The 16,683-nt window shown below is 53.8% G+C and overlaps 1 protein-coding gene across 2 annotated transcripts in view; it reads right to left on the bottom strand.

Annotated features, from left to right (window-relative positions):
• The window catches only part of DLGAP4 (discs, large (Drosophila) homolog-associated protein 4), a 157,590-nt gene that overhangs the window by 52,577 nt on the left and 88,330 nt on the right, over positions 1–16,683 (bottom strand). For both annotated transcript variants that reach the window (XM_046902958.1, XM_004946855.5), the window contains exons 4-7: positions 11,746–12,786; positions 10,241–10,411; positions 5,232–5,449; positions 2,655–2,769 (exon numbers count right to left, since the gene is read on the bottom strand). In XM_046902958.1, coding sequence (XP_046758914.1) covers positions 2,655–2,769; positions 5,232–5,449; positions 10,241–10,411; positions 11,746–12,696 — 1,455 coding nt within the window. In that variant the 5' untranslated portion in view covers positions 12,697–12,786. The remainder of the gene's footprint in view (positions 1–2,654; positions 2,770–5,231; positions 5,450–10,240; positions 10,412–11,745; positions 12,787–16,683) is intronic.

The raw sequence follows: 16,683 nt of genomic DNA, 5'->3' as shown, positions 1-16,683 counted from the left end.
CGGGACTCCTCTGAGACAGAGAAAAGCTGCTGATGCATTTAACCTGTTGTATGCACTGTATATTAATATATATATACACAGGGCATGCTTGGACACTGACAGCAGGAACACAGTGCTGGGGCACCCTGGGCAGATACATGGTGCCTGTGGCTGTGGGACAAGGGCTGGTGTGGCTCCCAGCTTATACCTCATGAAGCCCCAGAAGCTCATGGTGTGGCCTGGAGCAGCGACGGCCCCTGCAGCTGCAGAGCTGGGTGGATGGCAGGCCAAGTGCTCCATGTCAGGGAAACTGTACATTGCCCTGCCTGGGATCAGGCTGGCCACCTTGCTGCTGACTCCTCTGTCCCTACAGCAGGAAGAAGCCCCATAGAATCCATGCCCCTTTCTTTCCATAGCAAAGCCATAGCACGTACTTGGCATCAGAACAGACATCTGACAGACTATGCACTACCTCTATGAGGAATCCCACCTCCCCATCTCCTGGCAGCTCCCTACATCCCCAGTCTACAGAGCACATTCACCCCAGAGCTCTTCTTTGCACGAACTGCTCAAGATGACCACTTCTGGGAAGAATCCAGGTTCAAATGCCAAATGTACCCAAGGCTCTGGGGGCTTCTGTATAGGGCATAGCTTGAAGTGTGTTTCAGAAAAGTTGGGGTTCAGCAGCCACTGGTCCCCTCATATTAGAGGTAGATACTGATGCTTTCATCAGAAGAACCCCAAATTTCCAGAGGCTTGCAGGGTGGAATTCAGCCAGTAGAAAACCAAGTGGAGTGGACTTTGAGAGCTGGAGATGCTTCTGCATGCTAGGTCTGACAGAGGAGGTGTTGGGGGTTGCCTAAAATGAGTACAGGGGAGGAGCTGCTTGCAGCACATACGAAAAGGCAGGTTGGACCCTCCAGAGACTCAGGCCTTGAGTAAAGTGGCTGTGCTAACTCCAACCTGAATCAACAGTTATGCAGTTTGTGGGAGGACTTTAGATCCCAATTCAGCTGCAACTGGACACTGATTGATTTGGAGGAAGGCAGGCAAAGTGCAGACAGTGACACCAGGCCCAGGCTCAAGCCAGTGCTGCAGCAGTCAGCATTATGGGTCTACAAGTCTGGGTCTGAAAAGGGACACAACTGGGCAGCTCCTGGCACAGTGCAGACTGCCCAGCCCCTTAAGACACTTCAGATGCCTTTGTAGGGTACTGCTCTCAGCTGCTAAATGGCACATACGGGCTGGGAGAGAGCACAGACTCAGTCTGCCCCTGGCAGAGGTCCGAATTCAGACACAGGTTTACATGCAAATAAACAGGAATACAATGGTCCTGACCTCTCTCTCTGTGCTCATAAACACCTAGCATATTGTCTGTATACAAGAAACAAGACTGACCACAAGGAACATGTATGCCTGTGAGCAATGCTTTGTGCCTTTCCCCAAAGCTCTTCAGAAATGGCTTCAGCCCTCTGCCACTAGTAGCTACATAAGGCAGCTATAGGGCCGAAGCAGCCAGGTAGGGATGAATGTGGGCTCAGAGCCTTGCACACCTGGAGCAAGTGCCAGCACACACCTACAGCTCTCCTTTCCAGGCTCTCCTTCCCCGTGTCCAGCCTGCTTCCATAACTGCTGCCTCATTTTGCCTCCCTCGATCAGTGAGCACCCAGCTGTGTGTGAGACAAGCTGCAGCAGCACAGAAAGGGCATGTGTGTGCACGTGTTCCCACGCAGACACACACGAACAGAGACAGGACATGGCAGAAGCTCAGGGTGGCAGTGACGCAGCTGGGCAAAGCTTATGGAGCCACTGCTGCCCGAGGCACCTTCACCTGCATCCCAAAAGGAAGGGTCCCACCCCGGGGTGGAGATGAACACACGAGACCTGTGCAAGCACCTCATGCTGGTATGAGTGATTTCCTGGTCTGAAAGGCAGCTGCGTTGTAGCCACCCAGGCCCCAGGCCCCTCCAGGTTCACCCCAAGGGGAGGCATGGCATGGGACAGGGATTTAAGCCCAGAGGCTGCAGTAAGGGTTTGCTGCCCATCCTCAGTGCCTCCATGGCATCCTTGTCTCTGCCTGTCCTTCCCGGAGGCATAAGGACCAGGAGTACCCGAGGGAGACATCCCCGGTTAGCAAGCCAGCTGGATCACAGGCACCTCATTCCTGGTCCAAGCCACTTCCCAAGGGACGGGGCACTCAGAGTGTAGCAGGACTGCTGCTCCCTCTGCAGGGTCCCTGGCAGTCAGTCACAGACCACATGCAACCTTTTGCACCAGCGAGGCTGGCCTGGGCCCTGTGCCCACCCAGTGAGCGCATGGAGCTTGTGGCAGGAGTGGGTAGCCTTGCAGGCAGCTCCTGGGTGCTGTGCAGTGCGAGCCTGCATGCAGAGCAGCCCTGAGCTCTGCCCACTGCTGTGAAGCATGCGGGGCTCCAGGCTGCTGTACCCATGGCCGTGGCTGCAGTGACCAGCAGTGCTGACAGGAGGCGAAAGCCAGAGCAAAAGGAGTCCAGTGCGAATTAAGGAGCTGGCTCTGACCCTTTGGTAAAGCTTCCAGAGAACAGCACATCTGCTGATAAAGTGTAACTGGTGTCTTGTTTTTAAGGGACCCCCCTCTACCAGTCTCCATTCTTTCAGGCTGAGTATGCAGTGGGGCTTCTCTCTCTAGCACCTCACCTGGTTGATGCAACTGGACTCGTTGACGCTGTCGGAGATCTGGTTGTATTCTTCCTCCCAGGTTGGGAACTTTGGAGGTAGGAGGATCTCGACAGAGTCCAGGCGGTCCAGGCTCCTGCCAGCAGAGAGAGAGGGTGTCAGAGCTATCCCCAGGGAGCAGGAAGCACTGGAGCTGTGCTGGAGCTGCTGTCCCAGCCAGACTACACTGCCAGGGACAGGAACACGTGGCAGCATGGAACTGGTGCTGGGTACTGGGTATGCTGCTTCGCCCTGGCTGCAGCTGCTGCAGGAGATGGAAGTGCCTTCTCACCTAGCTGTCCCCTGGTTTAAGCTGCTACAGTGTACATGCTAGGTTTGTTCAGCCCAGGGAGCACACAGGATCTGTGCCAGCCCCCAGTGTCACAGTCCCGGTTACAGATCAGTTCCAGCACAGACTGACAATGAGGGCTGTGGTCACAGAGCCTGCTACTCACTGCCTGGACTGTTGGGAAGGGGCAGGAGGAGATAAATGATTTTTCTGTGATTTTTTTTTGTGGACTTCACTGTTAGAAGTATCTGCGGGGTTTTTGTTTGCTTGCTTGCTTGCTTGTTTCTATAGAGGAACCCAAAGGTTTATGTGGAAGAAGCCCAGGGGAAGCCATGCCTGGATGGCAGTGCTGCAGCAGCAAAGGGCTTCAGTATTTCCAAAGTAGCTTTTGGTACAGGCTGTGAGGAAAGAACCATCCCATACCTGGGGCTCAGTGGGAGCCTCTGCAGCAGCAGGAGCAGAGCAGGGTTGTTGGTGAGTCCAACCCTGCTGAGACCAGGGATACTACCAAAAGCTGGGTGCATGGGGCTGGGAATGGTGGAGGGAGAGCGGGAGGCATGTGGGAGAGCAAGGAGGGGTGTGGGAAGGACCTGGCTTCCCCACTCTTCATTGCCAACACAAGACCCTGCGTGAAGCTGGAGTCCTTGTCACAGATCGGGTGGGTGTGTGACAGCCTTGCATATTAGCTCAGTGCCATTTCTGATGTGTGTGTGGTCTGTGGGGGCTGCTGGGGCTCTGGGACAAGTAGCAGGTCATAGGCAGGTGTGGTGAGGGGTGAACTGCAGTGGCTCTGCCCTGTGAACCACCTGTGGACCCCACAGAGCAGTGTGGGGGTAAGACCTGGGGGGGCTGTGGGGTGCAGAAGGTCTGTCCTTTGCACCCAGGAAAGTTACAGTCTGTCTCCTGGCTGGGCAGACCTGTGGGAAGGATGAGCCTCCATTCAGGAGTGTGATGGACACAGGAGTTGCCTCTTCCCCCCGGGTGATGGAGGAGACACCCGGCCCTCCAGAGAACTGCTGCTGAGCTCAGCCACCCACTGTGCATCTTGTGCCTGGCTTCACCTTGATCCACCCTCACCAGCTGCCTGTGGGGAAACTGAGTCACAGAGCAGGCAGTAGGCCCTGAAGGAGCAAAAGTCTCCTTACCAGGATGGGGCCCGGCGGCTCTAGCTGAGGAGACTGAGGCATGCGGCCACGATGGGGTGTGGGGCCACTGCTCTGCTCCAGCTTCTGTCCCACCAGCGTGGCCCTTTACCAACCTGAGTGGCCACAGCTCCAGGGAGCCTTCCGCTGGGGGGGGGGCAGGGGTGAGAGGGTGGTCAGCAGATGGCAGTCATGCTCGCGCTCCAGGCAAGCCATGTGCTGGACCCCAGCAGCCCTGATGAAGTTACATGTTCTGATGTGGACAATTAGCCCACGACAGGAAGAACCTGAGTGTCAGTTATTTTTCATCACCATCTCCCACCAGGCTGGGCTGCAGCCTGATGGACCATGAAGGGTCTCCAGACTACCTGCTGCTCCCTTGCTTTTCTGGCTCCATCTGCTGAACCGTGAGCAGTTCATGTACAGCTGCTCCTGCCTCCTGCCCCAGTGCTGCTCACATCTGATTGCAGCACCAAAGGGACTCGCAGCCTGTCACAGTTTCTAGACGCCTTGTCCTGGTGTCACACAAACCCCATCCTGCGAAGAACAGCCCCTCACTCAGTCTGCTTGCTGTGCTGCCTTCGCTCTGCTCAGCAGATGCTCTGCAGATGCTCTGCATCTGGCTCAAGATGCAGTGGGTCTTCCTCCCTCCATACCTGGATCCAGGGCTCTTAGCTCATCTCTCCCACCTTCAGGGGACTACTCAGCCTGGTGCACAAAAGGGGCACCTTCTGACTGGTCCCAGAGGCCTTGGGACACTTGTGGAGCAAAGCAGATGGCACAGTTGCAGCAGCATATGGCCTGTGTGCCACATGTCCTCAGCCATGCTGGCTAAGCATATCCATGTCTAGATAGCATCCCAGGGTTGTGATCTCCACACTTCCTTGGAGTAGCAGACCCTTAGCCAGAGAAAACCCCCGCAGCACCACCAAAGGAGGGCCCTTCCTGTCACTGAGGGACCTGGAGAGGGCTGTTTGGAGTCAACAGGATGGAGGGCTCTCTCCCGTCCTCTGCCACATCTTCTCCTGTCATGCTCTGCCTGCCCCATGGCCAGTTGCAGCGCGTGTGAGGGAGCCCTGCTGGGCTCTGCTCCTCACGTGGGGTCTCTGTGCAGTGCTGTTGAGTTACCTTTGGGTGGTGCTCTGCTCACTCAGGGACTGTTGGGTGGCCTTGAGGTAACTCTGCCTCCGAGCTGCAGTTTTTGGGGACGGTTTGGGGCTGGTTTCTGAGTCTTCACTGTCATCATCCCCCATGGCTTTGATGTAACTCCCGCTCCGCATGCGCCGGCATGGGATCTCACTGTCTTTGTCCCGAGACAGCGTGTTGTTCCACTCCCCCTGAGGCACCTGCAAGAGTAAAGGGAGTGTGAGCAGTGATGGATGGTATCTCTGAGACCAGAGGGACCCTGCGGATTCAGGGGATGGGTGGCAAGGCCAATTGTAGTAGCCTCAGCTGGAGAATGGTGGGAATGGGCAATGCGATCCCTTTCCAACCCACCCTTGCCAGCTCATGCCAGGCAGTCTTATGTTTGTTTGCCCCAGTTTCAGCACATGTACCCGCACACATTCACTCGATGACCACTGCAGACCACCTTCACACTGGACCATGCTTACACAGTTGATATAAGCTGCACAATGCCAGACACAACGAGAAGGGAAGAGCCTCACCAGATTTGCGCTGCATGTTGGGACGTGAGTGGCACACATTTGTTTAACACAAAGCCCATGCTTACTTAAAGTAAAGCACACACACTGTTCAGACCAAAGCCAGTAACAGCTGCACATACCAGAACCTATGGACCAGAGTGTAATCCTCCCTCCAAGATTTGTAAGTTGAATTAGATTCTTAGTGCCTGAAATTCATTTTGGCAGCCAAGCCAGGCCCTCACAAGTCCTAGAGCAGCTAGGGTATGTAGGCTTTGTGCTGGTCTCTGCACAGAGATGAGGAGTACCTTGCAACAAAAGCATTTCTAACCTTACCAACTGTGGCAACTCTGTCATCAACTTATGGCAGACGCAGCCTCTAGTTCTCTTAGTAGAGATGGTCAAGCTAATGCTTTCCATAAGGCCTGAAGTTCTGATCAGGTCAACTAATAACATTGCCTGTCTGCCCTGAAAAGGGTTTGTGTAGGCTGCTAGTGGCACAGGCAGGGCTCTGGACCAGCACAAGAGCCAGATGTCAGTCCAAGGCTGAACAAGGCAAGACCACATGCAGACAGGCTGAGAGAAAGATGGGGCAACTGGAGCTGACAGGATCAAGTCCTGTTTCTGTGACTAGCTTGGTTTGTGGTTGGCCCTTGAACAGTCCTTAAGATAAGAAGATGGTCAAGGAGAAGAGGGAGATGAAGAGAGGACTGAAGCAATTGTTCCTATGGGCTTTCCTCATCAGCAATCTGTTCTGCAACTTTTGTCTATCAGGGGGTGCAACAGTATGGGCGGTCTGTGTAAGAGAAGGACAGGCAAGCCTGAGGACAGCAAGGGTATTCCTCAATATAGGGCCTGCTGTGGCTATCAGTACATCTAGCACCCTGCAGAACTGCCTGCTGCACTGTCCGCAGCTGTAACAGATCCAGAGTGATAGCGAGGGAAAGCCATAGACTGCGGGCTCTGAAAGATATTCACTTAGAAATGTGCAAGGACCAAAACAACCCAAGACTGCCCAGCCTGCTGCAGAGAGCATGCTGGCTGGGGAGCAGCTGTGTGCTGAGCTAGCTCGTGCTGGTGAGAGCATCCACATTTACTTTGCTGACAGAGCTGTTGGATTTACTCAACTCCCTGAGGGGCTGTAGGATTAATCAGCCAGTGTTTATCTAGTGCTTTGGGAATGCAACTAACTGTGATCAGCTGGAGCTGCTAAGTACCACTCTGTTCCTGTTCCCCTCCTTATTTGCAGCAGGCTGGTTCTGCATGTGCTGCCTGCAGCTGCTGAGGTGAAGCATCATCCTGGGGCTGCAGAACTGCAGGTAGCGACTTTCTGTTCTCCTTCATGTGCACAGAGTCAAGATGTGGGCTCAGACCACACACAGCAGCCTTTCTTGCTCTGCCCTTATGAAGTCAGGAGCTCAGTTCCTGCTTCCCAGCCAGCTGCTTGTTGCTTCTGTGCAGGAGAACCCTCACAGCCTGTGGGATCCCACTGGTGATACAACTGCTATAACTCCTAAGGGGTTCCTTCATCAGCAGCCTGTTCTGTTTTTTGATTGACCACCTGAGGCAAGCACTGAGTCAGCTGCGGGAGCACAGGTGAAGGCAATCCACTTGTGTGACCGGAAGGGCTGGAGCCAGGCTTCACCTCTCCGAGACCCCATTTAAGGGCTGACTGCTGCTGAGGAAGTGTCTTTTTCTGGAGATTGCTCCTCTTGGAGTTTTTCCTGTGAGCCCACGTGGGTGAGCATTTGCTATTTGTTTCCGATTATCCCTTTCCAATGCAGTAATCTTTCTAGCTTTATGATCTGTGGATACCAATTGGACCACACCACTCTGTATATTTGTTGACTATACATCCAGTTTGGAGTTTGTCCCACGTATGGCATGAAGAGAGTGTGGGGCCTCCTATAGCTCTTACTGCCCACGAGCCAGAGTGCAGAATGAGCAATTCAAGCAGGTGTCCTTGGGGGTCTTCAAAAGCAGCACAGATATTTGAGGTGCCCATTCTGCATCCTGCTGGGTGCTTCTCTGCATCTTGAGGTGCCTGAGGACTCAAAGAGCCTGTCTTAGACTCTTAAGAAATAGGGGGTGAAGAGCTGAGAGCACTTCCTGTTATCCAGGGGCAGGCCTTGACAGTGACTGACAGCAGGATCTCTTGTGGCAGCTGAGACCCTGGCCTATGAACACAGCCCATATTTTAAAGGAAGGACAAAGATGAAATGAGAGCTGACGTGTTACATGTAGGCCATGGAGAAACTTGGGATTCCCTGTTGGCTGGTTTCTCCTACTGTTTTTCCAAACGCAGGTTTTGTTCTGCCTGTGGTGGTTTGGTTGGTATGAAAGGTGTGGGAGCATGAGAGTGCCCAGGTCCGCAGCCCTTGCAGGTGGCCGCTGGCCACAAGGGCTTGGGATCCACCCTGCCCAGACAGCTGCATGGGGAGAGGAATGGACAGCAGAGGATCTGCCAGGCTTTGGGTGCAGATCCCTCTCTGTCTGGTCTGCACAGTACCCCTTAGCACAGCCACTTTTCTGTCCCTGAGAGCTGGGCTCCATTGGTGTTCTGTGCAGCACTGCATGTTGTAAAGCAGCTGTGCCTTCTGGCTTATCTGCCCCTGGTATCATGAGCTGAGTGTGGAGGGGACAGGAAAGAAAGTGCCACGCAGGGATTCTTCCCTAAAAGAGCATTAGTAGAAGGGAGCATGCAGCAAAGAAAAAAATTCCACCTCCTAGGTGGGGGCAAAACAGCTGTGCTGTTCCTATAACTTTGGTGGGAATGGTGTAGAGAGACCTACGGAGCAAGCAGTGTTCCCATTCACATACGTGCCAGCTCAAACATGCAGCCCTGCCCCAGGAACGTGTGGACATGCACCCAGTGTGAGCACACCCGCAGAGGCCCCGCAGAGCTGGGTGCAGTGCGCAGGGATGCACGAGCCATGCAGCCAGGCTGCAATGCAAGAAGGAGCTCGCTGTGAGCGCAGTGTGGTTCCCTCTGGAACTGGTCCTTGTGGTGTCCTGAGGGCTATGTGTAGTATCAGACATGTCCCCAAGAAGGAAAGCTGGAGCCCAGGTTACCTGTGTCCTACCTGGCTTTTGGGGAGGAGTGCTCTGGGGACAACCCGCGCTGGGCTTCCTTCTCTCTGGGAGCTCTAATGGAGGTGGCTGGCACTCAGTGGGCTGCCCACCCTGACTTGCCAATTCATGTTTGGGGCCACTGGGGAGTTGAGGAAGCTTTGCTGGGGCTGGGGAGTCAAACCTGGATGAAGCTCCACGCTAACAGTGCTGGTGGTGTGGCCCTGTCCCCTGGGAGCACTGGAGGGGCACAGGCTGTGCCGCTGGTGCTGTGACTGTGGCTCCCTTTCCACAGCTGAGAACAGCCATGATACAGCCTTCTCACTGCTTATTTTGGGAGATGACTGTGAGAGAGAAATACCCAAGGCCTGGGCATGGCTGCAGCATCCCTGTGTGCCCCCTGGCTGCACTGAGGGACACAGAGGTGCCCAGGCAGCATGGATCCTTCCCTAGCTCAGAGGTGGGCTGTCTGCAGCTGAGAGCACTGCCCAGATGGGGCCCAACTGTGTGTGGGGCAGAGGCTGCTCAGTCCTTCCTGCTCCTGCCTGTCCATGGCTTAGGGCATCCCTGGCTCCAGGTTGCTCCTTGGTCTCTGACTGCCTCCAGTCATGCATGGGGTCCACTGGGAGGACAGGAGCTCAGCCTCTATCCCTTCAGAGCTGTGCTCCAGTCCTCCTCCGAGGTCTTCACCTTGAGGGCTGTGCCACATAACCCCCCTGTGAGGCACATGGCCAGATCTGAGTGGAGCTGGGCAATCACTTATTCTTAGGTCTCATGACTGGCTCTGGGAATAGGTCTTGAAACATCACAAGGAGCCCCAGTTGTCCCTGATGAGCCCTGAGCCTTCCCAGAGCCTACAAATGGAGCAGGAAAGGGGAAAAACCTTTGGGTCTTACCCCAATTTGGAGGCTGGGGGATCTGTTTGTCCCCCATCCTGTTTCTCACGTCCTTGGGTGAAAAGGGCATTTCTGCAGCAGCAGGGCTGGCTGCACTGCACTCCCCGTGTGCGGGCTCTGCAAGCAGGTAGAAGCATCTGGCTCCTTGCCACTGCAGGAATGGGAGCTGGCAGGGGACCTGTCCTCTTCCAGAGGAACATTTCCTACATGCTGTCCACCAAATGCTGGAGGTGACTTCTCCACGTCTGGCTTAGATCCCTTCCTAGGTCAAGGACCAGTTGCAACTGCCATAACTGACCCTGAGGCTGTAGTCCTTTGCCCCGCCTGCTGCATCCTGCGTTGGCCATGATCTGTCAGGTTTTGGGGATACATGGTGTGCATCACATCTCCTGGGCTTGGTGCCTGATGTGGTGACTCTGTGCCCTGCCCAGCCTTGTGGCAGGGGCTGCTGGCCCCATCTGATGTTTCCAGGAGGGTCAGGGAGGGGAGGGAGCTGGGCAAAAGCTTCCCCTCAAAACAAGATCCCTACCTGGCCACTGCCTGCGTCGGTCGGCCCAGGGCTGAGGGGCTGGTCCCACCTCCGTGGGGGCTCGCTCGGTGGCAGCGGGGCGGCACCCGTGTCCTCCCAGCCAAGCGGTGGGGCTGCCCAGCTGCTGGCTGGGCTCACGCCACCCAGCTGTGCCCACAGCCCTCCGTCAGGCTGTCAAGAAACGGAGGCTCATTACATGGGTGGGGAACAAACCAGCAGGGCTGTCTCATACCGGGCCTGGCCCCACTGAGGGAGTGAGCACTGCACGGTGGCTGTGGGGTCTCGGTGCCTACGGTCTCTTGTGCCGGGCCTGCTGCCACACACAGAGGGGATCTGCAGCTCTTAATGCTCCTAACTGAAAGGAGGGGGCAAAGAAAAAGAAACCAGGCCGAGGACATGTCTCCAACGGCATTTCTGATACAGCAAGTCCCTCTATAATTTGATTTGCAGCAATGACCAGCCAGATATGAGCAGAAGTTTGTGCTTCAATAATTCATGGCTCTTTACAGCTTGTAAGCCCACTGGCTGCAGCCAGGAGAGCCAATGACACCTTTGTATTAGAAAAGAATGCTAGAGATTTACATCAGGTAGCCCACCTGATCATCCCACCCCCTGCTTTCCCCATCCAGGCCTGGCTTATTTATCTTCATTCCTCTCTCCTAGGCACAGCCAGGTTTATGTTCTTCAGGTGCAGCTTTATAAACCCCCAGCGACATGGCGCTCCCCATGATGGGCATTCAAGCCTGCGGCTCGCAGCATTAGCCATGCAGGCCCTGCCATGCAAGCCAGGTGGCTGGCAGCCCCAGGGAGAGCAGCAGTGGGAGCCGAGCCCTGCTGAGCTGCAGGTCCTACCAGCACTCCGGGGAAGCTCTGCGGAGCGGGGCTGACAGGGCGCGCTGGCACATCCTTGCAACACATGGATATAAGGGGTTAACATCATTTATTACTGTCATCCTTTGGGCTGTGCGATAGTGGCAGTGCTCAGCCAGAGGCTGGGAGCCATCCTGCTCTGGTGGGATGCAGCCAACTGCCTGGGCACCCAACAGAAATGGTGCTTGAGTGTTGGGTTTGCCCTGGCCAGGGTGGCTGCAGGGTCTGCGTGGGCAGTGGGACGTGTTTGGTGCATGGGGATGCCCCGGCAGACTTTGGTCGCAGCGGGTGCTGTGGCTGCAGTGGAGTGGGGAGCAGGGGGCTGGAGGTTGCCCTTGTCATGGGCACCACATCTCCTGCTGGCACTGTGGTGGCCCAGCACAGGGCCTGGGGAAGCTTGGAACAGCCTGACCCCTTTAGTGCCGCATCTCTGTGGGTCTGTCCCTGAGCACAGGTGGGGCTTGGGGCAATTTACACTTGTGTCCCCCCAGCCCAATCTGGGCAATGTGACTTGGGGTGGCTGCTGAAACACCTGGTGCTGTTTGATGAGGCCCACTGGGCAATAGGGTGCCCACCCAGAGGGCGCTTTCTTGTTTTCCTGCATGAAGCAAACCATAACCCCTCGCTGCACCCACCTGCAGGTAGTGGTAGGCCAAGTCTTGATGGCAGGACTTGGATTTCAGCAAGGCTTTGTCAATCGTGGCTGAGGCCTTCTGGCACACTTCCCGAGCATGGCTGAGTGTCAGCGTGGACCAGGAGCCCCTTTTAATGTAGTTGGAGTCATTGTTAATGGGGATGTTGGTGCAAGGGGTGACCTTGAGGTCGTTATTGCTCTTGGAGGATTTCAGCATGTGCTCGCTGATGGTGTTGTAAGCATGCATGAAGTACTTTGGCTGGCTGTGATCCGGCTGCCGGCCCAGTGTCATGAGGCCCATCGGGTTGCGGTAGCTGCAGGTGTCACTGTCTAAGTTGTCATCTGAGCTCCACCAGCCTGATATGTTGGATCTGGTCCTGCGCTTGGGCTCAGAAGTCTTTGCTCGATCTTTGCTCTTGCTCCTTCGGTTCTGCTTGGGGTCATCAGCCCCTTTCTTACCGTTCACATTGCCTTTGGTGGGGCCCTCCAGAGACTGGGACTTGGCAAATAGCTTCTGGACAGAGTGGACAAGGTGCCGGATCCGCCCAGGGCTTTCACTCCGGTGTTTTGCATCACTCCTCTGAAACTGGAGGGTGCTGAAGCCATCTCTGTGGATGGGCAGCTGTTTCTCAAACTGGTCGAGGAGGTTTGCAGGCAGGCGGTTGATTTTGGTGGCTTGGGCATGGCTTGGAAAAGGGTTCTCATCTGGGACCTCGAAGTGGGAGTTGTAATGGATGCGGGGGAAAGTGCTGCTGTTGGAGATCTGGTTGTTGAGTGGAAGGAGACAGTCACCATGGAGGGCGTTCTGGGCTGGGAATCGGGGGTCCATGGTGAAGGAGTCAGTGGGACTGAGGAGATATGGATTCCTGTCCTGGGGGGCATAAAGAGAGTCTTGAGGGGAGTCCAGGTTATCAGAGAGGTGGCGGCTTCTGTTATCTCCTAAGCCCTTCATGGTCCCAGTGTTTTCTAGAGCATCGCTCAGGAATGGTGCGGCAGAGCCTTTGTATGAGTGCCAATCCTGCTCCCCCGCACTTCTCTGCACCTGGAGAAAGAAGAGAAATGCTCAGAGTGTGCTGAGGAGCTCCTTGGCAGCCCACTCCTTGCTGTGGCAACCTTGCAAGGGCTGTCCCAGCGCTAAAAGCAAATGCCCCACGGTCAAGCGATAGAAGAGAGAAACAGGACATGAGAGAGATCATACAGCAGGAGGGGAAGAGAAGTGATGTGAGAAGCAAGGACTGGAGATAACAGGGCACAGAAGTAGAGGATATGTTTATTTTAATGGATCCCTTCCTCAGCCAGCATAATAAATGATAGCAGAGCTACTGCCAGCAAATCACTGCTCCTGACCCATTTGTTCAGGGGGCTGAAGAAAAACCTGCTGTCAGAGACTGCACGTGGGCCTTGCCCAAGCCAAGGGAAGTGAGGTGCTGAACGTCCAGTCCTGCTGCATTATGTTTTGTGTTTCTGTGGTTACTGAATCTCTGAAGGGAGCTGGCAGTCCTGCTCTGTGTTGCTTGCAACTGTGCTAATGCAATATGATGTCAAACATCTCCTCTCTGACAAGCATTGGGGTTTATGGCATGTTTTACCCTGGAGGAAAGTGTTTCAGTAGCTCAGATGAGAGCAGAGGTGTTTTTAAGCACTCAGAGCCTGACCTGAGAAGCTGCTTGCTGCTCAGTTGATCTTTTCTGCCCTGCTTCATTGCTCCTGGTGGAACTGTGCCATCCTGACTGGCTGTCTCTTGCTATGGTGCCCCTCTGTCACCATGGCCCACGCAGCAGGTACAGGCATCCCTGCAGGCTGGTGGAGACAGGCTCTGAGGTTTGGCTGTGACTAATCTGCATAGCAGAAGGGAGCATCAAGGTGTACCGATCCCATCCTGCTTGTCTCTGATTGACTCCCATCTGTGCGGGGCTATACAGGGGGATAAGACTAACTCTTCTGGGGTAGCTTAAAGAAAACCAGTGATTGGATTTTCCATACATAAACCTTACTGAAATCATGGATTGTATAAGCTAATTTTTATTTCCTTTGACCTTTTAGTTTAGATTCTTATTTACAACTGAGTGTAGTTTGAAGGCAACTAGAAAACACTGAAGCATACAACAGGTGTAAAAATCCTGAGGGCTCTAGCCACACTGCTCAAGCTGCAGAAAGCAAAGGTAAGAACTTTGAGGAGGAAGACCTGCCTGCTGTAAGTGAAGATCAAGTTTGAGACTATCTAAAGGACCTGAAGGTGCATAAGTCCATGGGACCCGACAAGATCCATCCACAGGTTCTGAGGGAACTGGCAGATGAAGTTGCCAAGCCACTATCTGTCATATTTGAAAGGTTGTGGCAGTCTGATGAAGTTCCCACTGACTGGAAAAGGGGAAACATATCCCCCATTTTCTAGAAGGGAAAAAAAGAAGATCCAGGGAACCACAGGCCAGTCAGTCTCACCTCTGTGCCTGGCAAGATTCTGGAGCAGATCCTCCTGTAGGCCCTACTGAGGCACATGGAAAATAAAGAGGAGGTGATTGGTGGTAACCAACATGTCTTCATCAAAGGCAAGTTATGCCTGACAAACTTGGTGGCCTTTTATGATGGAGTTATAACGTCAGTGGATAAAGGAAGAGTAACTGATGTCATCTACCTGGACTTGTGTGAAGCGTTTGACACTGTCCCTCATGATATTCTGGTTGCCAAATTGGAGAAAAATGGATTTGATGGACAGACCACTCGCTGGATAAGGAACTGGGTGGCTGGTCACTTTCACAGAGTTACAGTCAATGGCTCAATGTCCAAAGGGAGACTGGTGATGAGGGGTATTCCTCAGGGATCAGTGCTAGGACCAGTGTTATTTAACATAACCCACGCGAAGCATGCATGTAAGGTGGTGGAGCAACAACTGGAGAAGTGCCCCAGACAGGACAGGAAAGATAAGATGAGAAGAGAAGAAAAGAAGAGAAAAGAAAAAGAGGAGAAAAGAAAAGGAAAGAAAAGAGGAGAGGAGAGAAAAGAAAAGAAAAGAAAAGAAAAGAAAAGAAAAGAAAAGAAAAGAAAAGAAAAGAAAAGAAAAGAAAAGAAAAGAAAAGAAAAGAAAAGAAAAGAAAAGAAAAGAAAAGAAAAGAAAAGAAAAGAAAAGAAAAGAAAAGAAAAGAAAAGAAGAAAGCAAGCTTGGCTTGCAAGGGAAAAGGGGCCAGGGACCAGCTTGGCTTGGGGAAGGCTCAGGAAGCAGAGAGATGGGGAGTTAAATCTGAGAGGCTGTGGGGACAAATGGACAGAGAGGAAAAGAGAAGTTTGTACGAGGGGCCGGAAGGATGGAAACAAAAGGAGTGGGGATGCAGGGAGCAGGGGAGGCCAGGGAGCAACATTTCTCTTACTGCTATTGCTGAGTGGGGACAGTCACTTCTATATGGCAGAGAGTTCAATGTTCCCTTTTCCTCCTTTAAATTCTTGCAAGGCGAACAGCCAGTCAGATTCTGTCCTGCTTGCCTTAGGCAGCCCTTCACCTGATTGGCAGCTGCTCAGTGGGGCACAGCTTCCATGCTGGGCTTGCATGGGTCAGGACAGGGGTCTGGTGGAGTGGTCGTGGCCCCCCATCTGCTTGAGCCCACACTGCTGTGGCTGTTGCTGCATCCCCTGTGAGCTGATTTCCCTTTAAGATGGATTAAACCATTTTCATTGCATTTCAATTACTCTCTGCAACTCTTGGCACTTCATTGAGACACGAGGTCAGGGAAGAAAAGGCCCAACAAGCCTCTCCCCCACTTTTTTTTTTTTTTTTTAATTTGGAAGGATGATAAAGCTGGAAATTAAATCTCCCAAATCCATGACCCTACAGCTCACAGACTGAGCAAGGGCAGTCTGCCAGGACAGCTGCCTGGTCCCTGCTATGTCCCCCTACACCCCCAGCAGAGTCTGACAGGGAAAGGCCCTACTTACGAGATTCTCATAACAGCTGCATGGAGAGGATGCATCCCTGAGCCCAGGGGAAGCAGCATGGCCCATTAACTTCCTTCCCCTCAGCCTGTGTTTTCTCTGTGTTCCCCTTCTCTTTCCCACTACTTTTGCTGATGCTCAGAGGTCTCTGATGTGCAGCAGATGACCTCACATGTCTTATGGCAGTCTTGTGTGTCCAAGAGGGGTCTCTTTTGTCTCAGGCAAGATTTGCAGCAGCAGCACTGGAAGCACTGTTTGCAGCGTCCCACCTGCAGCTCCCAAGACTGAATAGTAGATGAGACATCAAATAAGGCAGGTGATAGCCTTGCCTGAAGAACCTTCCTGCTCAGCAGGGAGTCCTCTCCTACCCTGGTAGAGCAATGCCAACTGCTCCCTCCTGTAGGGCCCACGACTGCTGCGTTCCTCTGCTGTGCTGGGAGATGGGTCTAGGCTGGGGGCTGCTGGAGCTGGCGGGAAATGGTTTGCTCTGCTCCAGGAAGACTGAATCACATCTTCACTGTGAGCTGAAAAGCCTCTGCTGTTGTAAGAGATCCTTCACTGAGTGCAAATATTTGCTTGCCAGTCTCTTTTTAACAGCAAAGAGATTAGGCTGGCCTGAGCTCTGGACTGAGCAGGGGATAAACAAAGGGAGTGGATGGAGAAGAGGAGCTGAGTGCAGCATATATCCCAGCGAAGCACACTTTTCCTGGCTATCTGTCTTGCCCCCGCTCCCACACGCCTGCCCAGCTTCTGGCTGCCCACCCACCCAGCAGCAAGGCAGTGCTTGCTGAATTTCTGTGACGTGAGTCCTTGCAATTATTGCTTGTAACTCCTGGCAGAAAGTGAGAGAGAAAATGTCAAAATGTCACCCCAAGAGCTGCCCTGGAGATACCTGTCTATCTTTGCAACCCTGTAACATCTTTACAGTTACTTCTATCCAGCCAGGATGCCTCTGGTGGCAGCTCCAGCCTGTGATGTCTTGTCCTGCCTGCCCTCCCCATGGAGCAGACACCTT

The sequence above is a fragment of the Gallus gallus genome, chromosome 20 (assembly GCF_016699485.2).
Source record: "Gallus gallus isolate bGalGal1 chromosome 20, bGalGal1.mat.broiler.GRCg7b, whole genome shotgun sequence".
In the NCBI taxonomy this organism is placed as follows: Eukaryota; Metazoa; Chordata; class Aves; order Galliformes; family Phasianidae; genus Gallus; species Gallus gallus.
This window is presented reverse-complemented; position numbering and strand designations above follow the sequence as displayed.